This window comes from Vombatus ursinus, unplaced genomic scaffold, assembly GCF_900497805.2.
Source record: "Vombatus ursinus unplaced genomic scaffold, bare-nosed wombat genome assembly UNPS02014811.1, whole genome shotgun sequence".
Lineage (NCBI taxonomy): Eukaryota > Metazoa > Chordata > Mammalia > Diprotodontia > Vombatidae > Vombatus > Vombatus ursinus.
The window spans coordinates 17446153-17464557 of NW_020954589.1; the positions used below are offsets into that span (position 1 = coordinate 17446153).

At 35.4% G+C, this 18405-nt stretch overlaps 1 protein-coding gene across 2 annotated transcripts in view; it reads right to left on the minus strand.

The window, feature by feature from the left end:
* The window catches only part of LOC114053477 (kinesin-like protein KIF6), a 451087-nt gene that overhangs the window by 339912 nt on the left and 92770 nt on the right, over positions 1-18405 (minus strand). For both annotated transcript variants that reach the window (XM_027876576.1, XM_027876575.1), the window contains exon 5: positions 10814-10923. In XM_027876576.1, coding sequence (XP_027732377.1) covers positions 10814-10923 — 110 coding nt within the window. The remainder of the gene's footprint in view (positions 1-10813; positions 10924-18405) is intronic.

The following is an 18405-nucleotide window of genomic DNA, read 5'->3' on the forward strand; positions in this document are numbered from 1 at the left end:
AGTTGAGATGGGAGGGTTCTTCCAGAAATTGGAACATACATCTTTCCAGCACATTTCTGAGAAGGAACCACCTGGAGTGGAAGAAGGGGCCTCAGTTTCAGCTCTATCCTCAACCAAATTTCTTTCCTCTTTCTCCCTTCGACTAGTGTACAACTTTCCAGCTTTTAAATGAGCAGAGAATGTTGGACTTTCCATCTTCCCATCAACATCCTAAAAAGTCCTTGGATCAGCTGCTGACAGTGTCTGCACCATCTAGAACCAGGAACAGATGAGAATCAAGACCCTACAAGGAGTCCAGCAAAGGGACTACACCATTCCTAAGAGGAACTTCTTGAGCACTCCATGAATGGGGGAAAAGTAATTCTGGCAACCAAGACCTGTGTTCCCTCTTTACCACACTTTTTAAGTTTGAGACCACTTTCCCCTAGAATCTATATGCACTATATGTAACTGCTTCACAGGCTTTGTGGGAGAAATTTTGGACAAATTGTTCTTAATGTACCACCTTAGCAAATGCCCCTTTCTAAAAGCTACTTAAGGCTGGCTGACTAAACTGATCCTCAGCAACACTGGAAGGAAGAACGCCTGTAGAAAAAAGGGAGGACGGAGCCAAGACGGTGGAGGGAAAGCAGTGACTTGCTAGAGCTCTCCCCTAAACCCCTCCAAATACCTATAAAAAATGGCTCTAAACAAATTCTAAAGCAGCAGAACCCACAAAAAAACAGAGTAAAACAAATTTCCAGCCTAAGACAACCTGGATGGTTGATTGGAAAGGTATATTGCACCAGGCTGGGAGAGGAGCACAGTTCGGCGTGGGCATGCAGGCCACAGCAACCCTGGAGCAGGCCTCAGAGGACTGAATTGCGGGCAGCTGTGGCAGTTTCCAGACTTTTCAACCCACGAATGCCAAAGACAACTTAGAAGGTCAGTGGGAAAAGTCTGTGACTACGGTGAGAGAAGAAGCTAGGTCTCAGCCTCCCCAAGGGCAGTGGCTTTTTCCTGAGCTTCCAGCCCACAGACTGAGGGGGAATCAAGCGGCTGATCAGAGCAGAATTACAAGGATCTCTTTGCCAGGGCTGAGGCAGGAATCTCTTGCTTTGCCCATGCTTGGATCTGGGTCACAGTTCTGAGGGGCGGTATTGGGGCAAGGAGGACCGCTGATGAGGAGGACCGCTGGCGTGGTGGAGTGCTGGCCTGGTGGAGCTTGTGGTGGTGGTGGAGAGGAAACACCTCGCCCCTTATCATAGCACCTTGGAAGAACTGACACTTTTCAGGTCCCTAGAAGTATCTCTGAAAACAGCTGTACAAACCCCCAAAGCCTGGGACAGTACGTTCTCCACATTGGAAACAGACTCTTACCTTAACAAAGAGTTTAAAACTCAAGTAATTGGTTGGGATCATGAGCAAGCAGCGCAAAAAGAGTCAGACTATATTACCTTACTTTGGTGATAAAGAAGATCAAAACACACAACCAGAAGAAGACAATTAAGCCAAAGCTCCTACATCCAAAGCCTCCAAGAAAAATATGAATCGGTCCCAGGCCTTGGAAGAGCTCAAAAGGGATTTTGAGAAGCAAGTAAGAGAAGTAGAGGAAAAACTGAGAGTGATGCAAGAAAATCATGAAAAACAAGTCAACAGCTTGCTAAAGCAGACCCAAAAAATACTGAAGAATATAACACCTTAAAAAATAGCCTAACCCAAACAGCAAAAGAGGTCCAAAAAGCCACTGAGAAGGAGAATGCCCTAAAGAGCAAAATTGGACAAATGGAAAAGGAAGTCCAAAAGATTACTGAAGAAAATACTTCCTTAAAAATTAGAATAGAGCAATTGGAAGCTAGTGACTCTACAAGAAATCAAGACACTGTAAAACAAATCCAAAAGAATGAAAAATTAGAAAACAATGTGAAATATCTCATTGGAAAAACAACTGACCTTGAAAATAGATCCAGGAGAGAGAATTTAAAAATTATTGGACTATCTGAAAGCCATGATCAAAAAAAAAGCCTAGACATCATCTTTCAAGAAATGATCAAGGAAAACTGCCCTGATATTTTAGAACCAGAGGGCAAAATAGGAATTGAAAGAATAAACCAATCTCCTCCTGAAAGAGATCCCCAAAGGAAAACTCCTAGGAATATTGTAGCCAAATTCCAGAGTTCCCAGGTCAAGGAGAAAATATTGCAACCAGCCAGAAAGAAACAATTCAAGTACTGTGGAAACACAATCAGGATAACACAAGATTTAGCAGCTTCTATATTAAGGGACTGCAGGGCATGGAATATAATATTCCGGAAGGCAAAGGAGATAGGATTACAACCAAGAATCACCTACCCAGCAAAACTGAGTATTATTCTTCAGGGGAAAAAATGGTCATTCAGTGAAATAGAGGACTTTCAAGCATTCTTGATGAAAAGACCAGAGCTAAATAGAAAATTTGACTTTCCAATACAAGACTCTAGTGGAACAGGAAGAACGCTTGTACAGGCTTAAGCATACCCATTCCCTGTTCCATTCCTGGAATGCTTTCTTTCCTCACCTCTATCTCCTGGCTTCCCTGGATTCTTTCAAGATCAGATCAAACCCCACCTTCTTCAGGAGCTCTCTCCACACCTCAATCCCTCCATATAATTCTATTGCCTTCCCTCTGAGATTTCCTTCCATTTGCACCGTGTAGCTCTTGTATGTACAATTTTTGCATGTTGTCTCATCCATTCAAATGTGAGCTCCTTGAGGAAAAGAACAATTTTTTTTTGCATTTCTTTGTTATCTCCTGTACTTTGCACAGTGCCTGGCAAATAGCAGGCACTTAGAGGATCCTTGCTGACCGAAGGACAGAAGGAGAAAATTGTGTGTTTACTTTTACACAAAGTATCAGGAAAGGATGAACAGGCAGGAGTGTCCAGTATTTTATATGTCATGAGTCACTTTTACGTCACTGTGAGCAAGAAGTCTGAAGACCCAGAAACAATTGGATTTCAGATAAAGAAGTAGAGGATGGCTCACTAAAATTCCAGTGATGCTTCTTCCCTTCTTTCTCCAGCTACACTTAAGAGAGGCAGGAGAGAGCACAATGGATGTTAATATGGGTTAATACCCCAGGGGCTACACAGCTGCATGACATTTCCAACAAATTTCTAATTTTCAGAGAAATGTAATACTGCCCCAAATTTCCTTCCTTCATTGTAGAATTGGTCAGGGATAACAGGGTCTTGGTAGGGCAAAGTGTAATGGTAATAACCACAGAAGTTAGAGTTCTAGTGAAACAGGCCCCAAGTCATACAAGATCTCTTGGGGTGCTACAAAGAGTTCATTAGCTTTTACTCGGAAACACAAAAACTGAATTTAGACATTCAACAAAAGAATGGGTAACTTTCACTTTTGGTAACACATTTTAGTTAAAAGCAAAGTACAAAAAAACTAATATAGTAATGCAGCAATATAAAGTGTAATTACATCCCTAAGAATGCTGTTAGGATGATCCTTGGAATGTGAAAAGGTTTGTATGCTACCTTAAAAAAAGAGTATGTACTAAGTATATGATATAGTAAGGTGACTATTTTCTTCAGGGCCAAGATTAGTTATACTCTTATTACCTCATGAGACATACTTAGATTCAAATTGCATCCTCTTTATATAGCATGTGACATAGAGAATTGTTAAAAATAAAATTCTATTTTCAACTTAAATTGCTGAATACAGAATGGATTCATTATAAACATTATATGTATGTGTATGTATTACATACATATATAGGGGCTAATATTTATATAGAGCTTTAAGATATTCATAAAGAGTTTAGGCAAAGGTATGTATATATATATACATAAATATGTGTGTGTGTGTATACATATGTGTATATATATATATATATATATATATAGTTTGCAAAATATATGTGTTTGCAAATGTGTGCCCTTATAGATCTGTGTGTCTATAGAGAGAGGGGGAAAGAAGGAAGAAAAGAAGGAAGGAAAGAAGGAGGAAGAGAAGGAAGAGAAAAAGGGAAGAAGGGAGAGGGAACTTATACTCTCAATCAAGGGTGGAGAACCTGTGGCCTCGAGGCCATCCATGGCCTTCTAGGTCCTTGGGTGTGGCCTTTTGACTGAATCCAAGTTCTACACAACAAATCCTTTTATTGAGGGGATTTGTTCTGTGAAGTTTGGATTCAGTCAAAAAGCCACACCCAAGAACCTAGAGGGCCACATGTGGCTTCAAGGCCATAGGTTCCCCACCCGACTCTAGATGTTTCATCATCTAGCATTTCTTAGCTCATGTCATTTGCCTGGGGGTGGGAGGTCATGGTGGCAGCAAAAGTATTAGATATAACTCCAGTAGACTTAAGTCCAAAATAATACCAGACCACTACAAGAAACACATTGGCTCGCTCTTGGCCACATAAAAAATGGAAATGTTTAAATATTCACTAGTTGAAGGGATAACATTGTTTTTAGCTTTTGTTAACAAAATTTAACTAAAAATTACAGTACAGTATACCTATAGGTAGAAGGGTGGTGTGACTCCCTTTTACTCACCCTTAGAGGTGTCACTACTCCTCAGCTCCTTCCATTGGGCACAAATTTCTTTCCAGTGAAATCTCTTGGCTCTACTCATTTGGTTTGGTTTGGCTGTCCTTTTAGTCTCTTTGCTAATATTTTATATAAAATGTTTGCATCAATATTCATTAGAGTAGTTGGTCTACAGTTTTATTTCTCTGTTTTCACTTTCCCTGGTTTAGATATAAAGACCAAATTTGTGTCATAGAAGGAACTTGGTAGGATGCCTTTACTTATTTTTGAAAACAGTTTATATAGGATTTAAATTATTTATTCTTTAAATGTTTGGTAGACCTTTTAGTGTCTTTCTACAATCTAAATATGTTGTTCATGTCTAAAACAGGGAGAGACAAAGCAGAGAAAGAAAACTATAGACCAATATCTCTAGTGGAACATTAATTCCAAAACAAACAAAATGTTAGCAAGTAGACTAAAATAATACATTAGAAAGATTATACACTATATATTATATTATTATGCTATATACTATACATTACACATTACACTATACACTATGCATTACAATGAAGTTGGGTTCATACCACAAGGAAGATTATAATATATCATATTAATAATCTAAATAATTGAAAACCTTATGATTATATGAATAAATGATAAAAATGCTTTCAACAAAATTCAACATTAATTTCTATTAGAAACTCTAGAAATCATAAGAATAAAAGGACATTTCCTTAATATAGTCAAGAGTAATTATGAAAATTCCAAGGTCAAACATTATATGAAAGAGAAAAGTTAGAGGATTTACCAATAAGATCTGATATAAAGCCAGGATACCTCTTATTACCACTATTATTTAACATAGTGCTATAGCTATTAACTAGAGCAATAAGACAAGAAAAAGAAATTGAAGAAATAAATATAGAAAAAAATTACCATTTTTTTTTGCAGATGATATAATGGTATACTTAGAGAAACCTAGAGAATCATTAAACATTATTTGAAATAATAACCTCAGCAAAGCTGCAGGATACAAGATAAATCCACACAAATATTCAACACTCCTAAATAGAATCAACAAAATCCAGTAAAAAGAGCCAGAAAGAGAAATTCCATTAAAAATAACTACTGAAGATATAAACTACTTGGGAGGGTGTCTTCCAAAATTCACCCAGGGACTATATAAAATTGACTACAAAACACTCTTTGAAGAAATAAAGACAAATCCTAAATAATTGGAGGCACATTAATTGTTGATAGGTAGATTAAGCCAGTATTTAAAAAAATATGACAATACTGCCTACATTAATTTACTTGTTGAGTGTTATACCATTCAAATTCCCAAAAGAATATTTTATAGAGCTAGAAAAAAAAAAGTGAAATTCATACGGAGGTGCAAAAGGTCAAGAATCTCAAGTGTAATAATGAAAAACAAATGAGAAAGGAAGTCTATCAGTACCAGATCTCAAATTTTACTACAAAGCAGTAATCATTAAAACAATTTGGTACTGGTTAAAAAAAAAAAAGAGGTCGATCACTGGAACAGATTAGGTACACAATGTACAGAAGCAAACAAATAGAGTAGTAGGAAGATGTTTGATAAATTCAAAGTTCCTAGTGATTGGAGGAAGGACTATTTGATGAAAACTAATGGAAAAATTGGATTGCTGTCTGGCATAACTTAGATTTAGCCCAACATCAAATACCAAGATAAGCTTTAAGTAAATATGTGACCTAAATATTAAAAATTATATCATAAGCAAATTACAGGAGCAAGGAAGAATTATCTTTCTGATCTATGAATACAGGAAGAGCTCTTAACTAAACAAGTAACAGGATCATACAAAATAAAATGGACAATTTTGATTTCATAAAATTTAAAAGTTTTGCACAAATAAAATCAATGTAAAGATTAGAAGGGAAATAGGGAAATGAAAAAAAACAATATTTCAACAAGTTTTTCTGATAAAGAACTCATATCCAAGATATATAAGAAGCTATTAATGAGGATGATGATGGTAATAACGACAATAATAATAGCCAGTATTTAGAAAGTGCTTATGACATGTTAGTTATTATGTTAAGAGCTTTACAAATATTATCTTGTTTGATCCTCACCACAACCATGGGAGGCAGGTACTACTATCATCCCTATTTTAGAGATAAGTAAACTGAGGCAAACAGAGGTTAGGTGACTTGTCCAAGGTCACAAAGCTAGTAAGAGTCTAAGTCTGAATTTGGACTCAGGTTGTACTGATTTCAGGTTCAATAGTCCATCTTCTGTGCCACCTGATTCAAATCTCTAAGACTAAGAGTTATCCCAAATAGGGAAATAGATATCCATATCAAAGGATATGGACAGGAAGTTTGCAAATGAATCAATCCAAGCTATCAACAATCATATAAAAGAATGTTCTAAATCACTAATAATTAGAGAAATGCAAATTAAAGCAACTTTGATGTTCCACATCATACCCATCAGACTGGCAATGAGTTTCTCTAATAAAGATCTCATATCCAAGATACATAAGAAACTAATAAAAATGACAACAATGACAATGGCAAGGACATCAACAATAATAGCAGCTAGCATTTATATAGCACCTAAAGGATAACAAAAAAGAAAAATTATATATGTTGGATGGGCTATGGGAAAAAAGGTCATGTTAGTACACTATTGGTGAAGCTATGAACTGGTCTAGCCATGGAAAGCAATTTGTAACTATGCCCAGAAAGTTATCAAACCAAGAATAAGATAAACTCAATCCAAAATGGAACTCAATATCTTTCCCCTAAACCCTACCCCATTCCCTCCTATGGGAGGGAATTTACCATAAATCCATCCAGAATGTATCTAACAAACTCCCTCATCTTTATATACGTTCTTGAAGTAGAAGATAGGCAAGGCCCAAAGTAACATCTGATCTCTTCGAAATCATTAATCACAGAACCACCAACTTGAGATCTTGAAGGTGCCTAAGGAATCACCTGATCCAAAAGAGATCAGGTCCAAGAGAAGTGAAGAGACCCACTCAAGGCCATATAGCCAATGAATGGCACAACCAGAAGTAGAACCCAGGACTCCTCATTCTCTATCCCGTGATCTCTCCACACAAAATTCCCTCTTTTGCATACAAAGAAGCCTTTTCACATATTATCCTCCATGGCTAGAATAGTCTCCTTTCCCCTCCACTCCTTCCCCTTGCCCTGTTCCTGACCCACACTTTGTAAAATCCCTAACTTCTCTCAAGGCCTGTCCCATCCTCCCAGCTATTAGTGCCCACTCTTCTAAAAAAAAAATTACTTTGCATATACTTCCTACTCATTTATCTATGTTAATACTATATCCTCCTCCTCTCAATTCCCCCAAAGAATGCAAATTCCTTGAAAGAAGGAACTAATTAGTTTTTGGCTTCATATATGTAGCGCAGTACTTGGCTTTTATTTTTCCCTTGGACTGGGCATGTGATTTCATTAGTATAGTGAATTCCAGCTGAGGAAATTCTCTTCACCAATGCAAATTGACACCATTTCTGCAATTTAGAATCTTAGAAAATTACCTAGGGGCACTGAGAGGTTATATGACAGAGAACGGACTTGAACCCAGGTTTTCCTGATGATGAGAGCAGTTGTCATTCCACTATTTCACACTACCTGCCTAGAATACAGCAGGTGCCTAATAAATGACTGCTGAATAAATGAATATACTCCATAGTCCTTCTTTGTAGCAAAAGACAGTGATTGTTTCTCATCCTTATTCAATAAATAGTATTTGATACAGCTATATTTGATAAAAATTAATTAGGCAGAATCACAGAATTATAGAATCTGAGTTGAAAGGGACTTTGGTTTAAATTTCCTCTACAGTAGGGGTTATTAATTTTTGTGTGTATGTCATGGGATGCTCTAGCAGTCTGATGAAGCCTATGAACCCCTTCTCAGAATTATGTTTTTAAATAATCAAAGTAAAATGTTCAATTTCATTTAGAGGTTAATGAAAATAAAGATGTATTTTTTCCCCTTTTAAATTATAGACCATCTCAGCGGCAGCTATGTGGCACAGTGGATAGAGCACTGGCCCTGGATTCAGGAGGACCTGAGTTCAAATCCAGCCTCAGACACATAACACTTACTAGCTGTGGGACCCTGGGCAAGTCATTTAACCCCATTGCCTAGCCCCCCAAAGAAAAGAAAAAAAATAAATTATAGACCATATGAATCTGGACCCAAGATGAAGAATCACAGTTCTAAAAGCATGCCTAACATTTTCTTTCTTGAAATCCTTGACTCCTTTGATTTCTATGGCAAAAGATTCCCCTAGTTTTTCTTCTACTTTTCCATCTTTGTCTCTGTTATTGATTTCTCTCATTTATCTCACTCTTTAACTATGGACAACTACAAAACAGTTCTTAAAAATATTGTCCTCTTCTTCTACCCTCAAAAAATTTAGCCACTCTCATGGTTTCCTCATCCCTTTACTAATGACACTCAAATGTATATCTAATAAATGTTTGTTAACTGATTCCACTCTAGATCCAAACTTCAGTCCCACATTTTCAGGTGTTTATGGGTCACCACCACTTTGAAGGTAACATATCTAAAATCAAATAACTCACCCTCAATGAATTTGCAAATATCTTCTTTTCTAACAATTGTGCAATGATTCTCTCTGTTCCCCAAGGCCAAAACCAAAAAGTTTTTTTTTTTACTCTTTGGCTCATTTTTGCCTCTTCCCTCTTTTATTAGCCAAACAGCCAGCAAGTCATATTAATTTTTCCACTGTAGCATCTATTAGATGAATCCGCCCCACTTTTTTTTCCATTAGGACAACCTGATAGTACCAATCAACCTGTATTTGGATTCTTGAAATAGCTGCCTACCTAGTCATCCTACCTTCAGTTCCTCTTTGCTACAGTCTATCTTAAACAAAGATTAAATTTCTTTCAATATTGCTGCAGAATGTCACTCTTTTGTTTAAAAGCCTTACAATGACTTCCTATTTCATATTGGATCAAGTCCAAATATCACAGCCTGACATTCACTACTTTCCATCAAATGGGATGACTTTGCCAAAACTGTTTCCCATTACTCCTAAAAACACCCCTCTCCCTTTTAAGATCATTATGATAGATTCTATTATGCACACACACATACATGCATATAAATGTATGTGTGTATATACACACACATACACACAAAACACTTTACAGCCACAAAAAAAGTGATGTGTGGCAATGTGATCCTCACAATCACCCTGGGAGACAGGTAGTGCAAATATTACTACACCAATTTTTTATAGATGAATATATTGAGGTTCAAAGAAGTAAGCAACTGTATCAGGGTCACATGGTATATGTAGAGACAAGAATAAAATAGAATATTCTGTCTCCAAATACAGTCCTTTTTTCACCTATATCATATTATTTTTCTTATTTAAAGCATATTTATGAAGATGGTGTGAATAATATAGTTTTCTTTCTGATTCCTCCTCACTGAATGAGAAAATGAAAGTGGTAACTGACAGAGTATTGCTATATATAACATATATACACATGTACTATATGTTTGTATATATATATACATACATGTATATATTTTTAGATTGTTTTGGAATACTCAGTAAGGAAGGCTACTACAATAGATCAGATTCTTTTGATAAATTAAAATAGTACATTAAAATAATTTGACAATGTTAACAGTGAACATATAACTGGTTTGTGCACAAACTAAAATAAGTGGTATGTGTATGCTACATTAGGTTACTGAAGAGTCTATGTCTATATGTATATGTGTATGTGTAAACTTATTCCAAAACTGAGATTCTTCAAGCAGATCTGATGCATTTATTTACTCTTTCAGTGTATAAGACTTGTACAATAATTAGTAAAAATTCCACCATCTGATTTTCAATTCTAGAAAAGACTTGGCAAAGGCTCTTTTCTTTCATATTTTTTATAGCTTCCTAATCAGGATACTTTGTTGAGAAAAAAGGTCAAAATTAGAAAAGAAGCTTCTTGCAGAAACATCTTTAAAAAAACACTGTCATGTCAGCATTCAACAGAAAATATATCTTGCTCTTCTCTCTTGAATGGAATCCAGAAGAGCTTTTCCCAAGAAATCAGTTTTGAGTATTTCAGCCTCTCACAACTACTGTCCATTTACCATTACTGAAAACCCCCTGCTAACTAGTATTAGTTAATTAAGTTTGGAACTAGAAACTTATAAAGTTTCAAAGAAAATCATACAACTGAACATCTGAAAGTAATTTTTTTTTTCTGATTCTTTGTTGTTTGGCTACTCACGGCAAATCTTCCAAACTGGAGGCTTCATGTCTTGGATCCAACAGATCATAACCACATTCATTGTAGATTTCCAAATAGGAAATATGGGTTGTATACATTTTTCTGCTGTCCTTATTGAAAAAGGAAAAAAATGTAAAGGACTATAAATAGCAATTCAACTTTCAGGAAGATTGACAAATTTATCAGTGTAGCTTCCTCACTACCTTGCATTCTCTCTCTCTCTCTCTCTTTCTCTCACTCTCACTCAGCATGGTTTACATTTTAAATTCGTGACACTTTCAAGTTGCCAGTTACCATATGTATAAAGATTTTTTTAATGGCCAACACCCATGATTACAAGCAACTTTAGTCTATTCTTTATTGGTTCCATACATACATAAAAAGTCAATATACACTTAGGAAGAGCCAACTTAGTTGAACTGCAGAACTGTATAATATACTATTTTTTCACTTTCCAGACTAAAAAGTTACTATAAAGAAATAAACTTACACATTGTGAAAGATTAAAAAAAACACAGATCATTACTCTTATTCAAAAATTCTAGTAGCAGAATAGCTTCCATCTTTTCTAAAATGCATGCTTTACTTACAGATATCTAGGATTCTCTGATGCCCTACAATGGCTTATTACAGAAGCATGCTTCAGGGCATGGGATTTAGTACTTAACTAAATTTAGTACTTAACTGAATGATCAAACATAATATGGCCTACTGAGTTCATCAGAACTACTTGACTATTTTGCTTGGCAAATCAAGGACCTCTAGTTACTGATAACAGAGAGGCAAAGTACCTTTGGTTAATGTTGATGCCAAAATACTGGCATTAGCTCTTTTTTGTGGTGGCAAAGAATTGGAAATTGAGGGGATGTCCATCAATTGGTGAATGGCTGAACAAGATGCAGTATATAATTGTGATGGAATACTATGGTGCTATAAGAAAGCTTACGGGGATGGTGTCAGAAAAAAAAAACTGGGAAGACTTATATAAACTGATGCAAAGTGAGCAGAACCAGAAGAACACTGTATATAGTAACAACACTGTAATGATGATCAGCTGTGAAGGACTTAACTACTTTGATCATTCAATGATCCACGACAGTTCCAAAAGACTCACGCTGAAACTTGCTATCTATTTCCAGCTAGAGAACTGATGAACTAAATACAGACTGAAGCATATTTCTTTTTCACTTTATTTTCCTTGCTTTTTCTTTCGTAACATGGTTAATATAGAAGTATGTTTTGCATGACTTCATATGTGTAATGGATATTATATTGTTTGCCTTTTCAATGGGTGTGGGAGGGATTGAAAGGAGGGAGAGAATTTGGAACTCAAAAAAATTTTTTTTTTAAAATGGATATTAAAAAAATAAAAACTAAGAGGCAGAAGTGGTCAAAAGTAAGTTACTAGTTTAGGATCCTGCAGTGGTAGATGTAAATAAAGTTTTTTATGCCTCTGTCACAAAAATAAATGGTTATTTTTATTTTCTGTAAGACATGGCCAATAGGATAATGTAAGAAACAAACAAACAAACAAACAAATTACAGGATGAATAAATAAATAAATACTTATAACAAGTAATACATAAACTATTTATATGATAAAATATTATAAATAAAATATAAGTAAATGATAAATGAAAATTAAAAACACTGGTATTAATGCAACAACAACCTCAATGTGATTTGTCCTATTGCCAGGTCTTACAGAAAATAGAAATAACCATTTATTTTTGTGACAGAGACATGAAAAACTTTATTTACTTCCACCACTGCAGGATCCTCAACTAGTAACTTACTTTTACTTCAGTTATTGAACATGTCTACTCCCCTTCTCCTTGCCATTTTCTTGTTCTTCATAAAAACAGAATATTTCTGTGTCAAGTGGCCATGTATGGAAGATATCTAGTAACTTGGTAAATTTGCTTAAGATGAATTTCTTGGACTAAGTTGAACTACGCTCAAAGGGCTATAAAACTGTGCATACTCTTTGACCCAGCAATACCTCTTCTAGATATATACCCCAAAGAGATCATAAAAATGGGAAAAGGAAGGACCCATATGTACAAAAATATTTATATCAGCTCTTTTAGTGGTGGCCAAGAACTGGAAACCGAGGGGATGTCCATCAATTGTGGAATGGCTAAACAAGCTGTGGTATATGAATATAATGGAATACTATGGTGCTATAAGAAATGATGAGCAAGTGGACTTCAGAAAAACCCAGAAAAACTTATACGAACTGATGCTGAGTGAAGTGAGCAGAATCAGGAGAACATTGTACATAGTAAAAATCACATGGTGTGATGACTAACTTTGATAGACTTAGCTCTTCTCAGAAATGCAAGGATCTGTGACAATTCCAAAAGACTCATGATGGAAAATGCTATCCAGAGAAAGAATTTTGGAGCCTGAATGCAGATGGAAGGATGCTATTTGCTCTCCTTTTCCTTTGTTGTTTTGTTTTATTGCTTCATTTTCGTGGTTCCTCCCATTAGTTCTAATTGTTCTTTGCATCATGACTAACGGGAAAATATGCTTAATATGAATGTATAAGTAGAGCCTATATCAGATTGTATGACATCTTGGGGAGGGGGGAGAAGAGGGAGGGAGAGAAAATTTAAAACTCAAAATCTTACGGAAGTGAATGCTGAAAACTAAAAATAAATAAGTTAATTTTTTTAAAAAGATGAACTTCTTGAAATATATTATGACTAGTTCCCCCCTAATATTAACAGATTAAACTTTGTGGCCCATGGCCTTAGATAGGCTATTCACAAGACTTGAAGAGAGAAGACTTAGAGAGGGTATAGGGTACAGAGTGTACAGAATGCAGAGAATAATGGCCTGGGAATTAGGAGACCTTGAGTTTTATTTTCATTAACAGAATAACTTTAGTTAAAACTCTTCACCTATTTGAATCTTAGTTTTCTCAACTGTTGAATAAAGGAAGTAAGGGAGGGAAAATTTAATTTAACTGAACAAACATTTATTGAGTGATAGATACATGGAAAGGACTGTGTTAGGTCCTAGGGACATGAAGAAAAAAGAGAAAAGAGATCCTGCCTTCAATGAACTTGCATCTTATCAGATTAGAACACATCTGCAGTTAAGTAAATACACAACAATTTGATGAGGAAAAGAGAACAACTTGGTCCCTTCCACATTTAAAATTCTATGATTTTAAATACTACCTTCCACATTTAAAATTCTATGATTTTAAATACTACCTAATATCAAGACTAAGTAGATAATCTATCACTCATCAAACCAAAATGATCAGTGACCAACTGGGGCAACTTTCATGAGGAACACAAGAATGCAACAAAGCTGAGGTTGATGGTTAAGTCTCTATTTTGCAGACCTGGGCTGAATCTAGTAAGGTCAAACTTAATGAGGATAAATTTAAAGTCTTACACTGGGTTAAAAAAATGATTTCACAAGTACAAGATGGGAATGTTTAGAAAGAAGTGTGTCCAAAAAAGAACTGGGGGATTTAGGGGACTGAATGATCAATAGAAATCAATAGTATGATTGAGAAGTCAAAACATCACACTGATGTTGAGTTGCATTAAAACAGTTAAAGCCACCAGGAACAAGAAGATACAACCACTCTATGATGCCTTGGTTAATCAAAAACCAATAAGTACTTATTAAATACCTACTCTGTGCACACTATTAGGCATTGAGACTTAAAGATTAACCTGAATATGCCCCTGCTCTCAAGGAGCTTATATTCTATTACTAAAGACATATATCTAAACTAATGTATATAAAATAAATAAAATAAGATGGAATGGTGGGAGGCACTTGCAGTTAGGAGTAATGAAAAAACGGTCTTCATGCTTAGACTACAGCTGGATTACGGTATTCAGTTCTGGGTGCTGCAGTTTAGGAAGGACATTCATAATTTGGAAAATGTCTTCAAGAGGACAGCCAAGGTGGTAAAAAGCTTTAAGTCTATGCCAAAAGAAGAAAAATTCAAAGAACTGGGCATTATTAGCCTGGAAAAGAGAAAACACAAGGGAAATATGATAGTTGTCTTCAAGTATGTGAAGGGCTGTTGAAGAAGTGTTTGACTTGTTCTTACTCATTCTTTTTGGTCTTAGAGGGCAGAATAAGGATTAATGGATGGAAATCACAAGAAGGCGAATTTAAGCTTGTTATCATGAAAAACTTGATAACCAACAAAGCTCTTCCAAAGCCGAATGGTCTGCCTTTGGATGTAGCAGGTTCCCTTTCATTTAAGATCTTCAGGTAGAGGCTAGGTACCCAATTCTCAGATATATTGGAGAGGAGGTTCTTTTGGGGGTATGAGTTGAACTTAGTGGCTGCTGAGCTCCTTTGCAAGGCTGAAATTATAGTTTTTTGTGATTCTATTATACAATAAGGAGGCTCCAGTGGTAACTTTTGTTTAAGGAAGTGTTCGTGTAGTGGTACTTAATGTAAGCCAGAAATGAGTGACTACAACTCCACCAAGAAAATTTTCTCAAAAAAGAGACTCCTATCCTTGGTGAATGTGTCTGCTCAACCCTACCAGATAGGACCTTAAGATCTTCTAACTTGATGAAAATAAGAGTTTCAGCTTGACCCATTTCAACACTTAATTTAGTAGTAAAAATAATGTGACAATGATAATCATAATAATCCAAATTTATATTTTCCTTTAAGGTTTACAAAGCATTTTCCTCTGAACAACCCCAAGGTAAATAGTACAAATGTTGTTGTCTTCATTTTACAATTAAAGAAAATGAAAATCAGAGAAGTCAAATGGCTTTCTTTGGGTCACATAAGTTGTAAAACTCAGTACCAGGTACAACTTTATCTAGGAAAAAGTCCACAGCTTGACTGAACAATAGATAGTGAGAGACTATAAAAGTTGAGAAAACTCTTTAGGTTTTGGTCTTATCTAAAGTAGGGAAAAGAGAAGAAGATATAATATCTGTATGTGCATCTATATATTGATCTATATCTATATCTTCCTCTCTCTTACAATTAAAATTCTTAAAATTCTCCTCCTAACCATATATTACCCTGAAGGGTTCAAAGGATAGAACCCAAGGATGAGACCTCTTCCTATACCTCATGATGAGGAATTTAATAGGGCAATGCTAAAAGAGGAAAAGGGAAGAAGAGGAAAGAAAGGTAAAAAAAGAATAGTCTAGTATTATTTTAGTCTCAGGTAAACAAATAAAGCTCTTCTCTTTTTTTTTTCTAAAAATCTTTAAAAAGAACAACTGTAAAGTCTCAGGAAAATGATGGCTTCACCAGCTTTTTTCATTTTCTGGATTTTTGCTGGAATGCACACTGAAGAAACATTAGTATTTCCTATGTGGTGAGCTACCTTTTCTTATTACTTTTCTCTCAATATTCCGAATTGCCAGACTGTAATATAACCCACATGTTATTTCCTGTAGACTGAATTTTCTCTTTCTTCCAAATAAGACTGAACTTCAGAATACTCAAAATAATGAGCAATAATTTCCAAAACAAATTAAATCAATTTTTTTTCTTTCATAGTCATTGAAAATATGTTCACCACTCGCATTTATAGGGATGGATTTCAGGTTGGATGTGTGCTCTTTAAGTTATTTTCCCAACTTGAATAATAACTTTGATGATGATGACAAAGCACTTTAAAGTTTGCAAAGTCCTTTTCTCACAACATTGTGGCAGTACAATTTTTTTTTTGGTCCAGACCTGTGATTTCACTGGTATAGTTAACTCTCCTTGAGAAAATTCCAACTACAAATAGAGACTAAAAACTTTCCTACAATTTATAGTCTTAAGTCCTATCTGTGGCACTGAGATGTTAAGTGACTTCCCCAGGATCACACAGCCAGTGTGTGATTGGAAATTGAACCCTAAATACTACACCAGGTTGCCTCTACTACTGCAAGTATTATCTCTGTTTTACAGATGAACAAACATGCTCTGAGAGGTTCAGTAATTTGATTATAATCATGCAGCTAGTAGGTATTTGAGCAGAGATATGAAGGGAGGTCAGCTGACTCTAAATCTATGAAAGATTCAAAAAAATTTAATAAGCCAAAATGAAAGGATGAATCTAATAAAATGAAAATTAAGATGGGTTAATGTAAAGTTCTATGCTTACATCTAAACATCAATTTCCTAAGTACAGAATTGGGAGGCGTGTCTGGTTAGCAATTTGTGAAGAAAAAAAAAGACCTAGGGTATTTTAGTGGACTTCTACATCAATATAATTCAACACTATCATATGACAGTCCCCCCCCTCCCCTCCACCCAACCCCTCAAAAGTGAATACTATTTTAGGTTTTACTAAGAATATCAGAATAGCTAAGATACAGGACTACTTTAAACAAAAGGGAGAGAATGGTGTTACCAGAGTTCTTCTCAATTTTGGGGTTCTATGATATTTTAATTATGTGAATCAAGGCTAATGGCTGTAATGATTTTGAAGGGTCCTAAATGTTTCTCAGACCTTGGGTAGGGTTTATCAGACTATTCATGGATGGGCAAGCATACTGGTCAAAGGTCAAGCTTCTGCATATAAGCCACAACAAATACATTTTTAGAAATTACATTTCCATTGTACAGGACCTGGAAATAAAACAGAACTGATGACTAGAAGCTCTAAAGTGAATTTGGGAATGAGAAAAAAGTATTTGGAATATAATATAGTAAAAGGAAAAAATATGATACATGAGATATTTCCATTTCCCCCTCCAAATTCATAAATCTTTTTATATTATTGTTCTGGAAAGTGTTTTTTTTTAGTTAAAGTGAATTTTTCCAGAAAGGGTGGTTGGTTGGGATAGTTGAGGTAGGAAGGGATGAGATGATATGAAATGTCATTTCATCTGAAATGAAATTATGTCAGGAAAATGGAGTTGTGAAAATCTTAAATATAATATACTAGTATAACTTTTCCCTCCCCTTCTCCAGATTACAATGCACACATTTTAGAGTAACCATTATATGAGCTGGGATCAACAAAAGCATTTTTACTGGAATATTCATTTTAGAGAAATTTTTGTAAACAAATCAACAGAACAATGTTCTATTTTTTCATCTAAAAAAGCATGAATAAATGCCTCTTAAAAGTAATGTTTTTAAAGCATTTAAAATGCCTACTATGTGATAATCCCTAAGCTAAGCACTGGGAATACAAAGAAAATAAATCTCTTTAAAGAGGTTATAGTATATTGAAGGAATGACAAATACACAGAAAAGTAAACACAAAAAAATGCAAAATAAATTCAAAGAATTTTTCTTGGAAGGGAAAGGCTTTGGCATCTGGTAGGATCAGGATGGACCTCCTCTAGGAGGTGGTAGTTGAATTGGGCTTTGTAAGACAGGGATTCTAAGAGATAAAAACAAAAAGGAATGAGTCATTCCAAGTAGGAGGGCTAAGCTGGGCAAAGGCTCAAAGACAAAAAATGGAATGCCATGTATTGGGAATGGTGAGTAAGGTGGATGGAATCATAGAATGTTAGGACCAATGTTGAATAAGCCCAGAAAGGTAGCAGAGAGACAGATTTTGAAGTGCCCTAGATGCCAAATGGAGGAATCAGTATTTATTAATGTTAGTTAAGAAGAAACCACAAATGTCT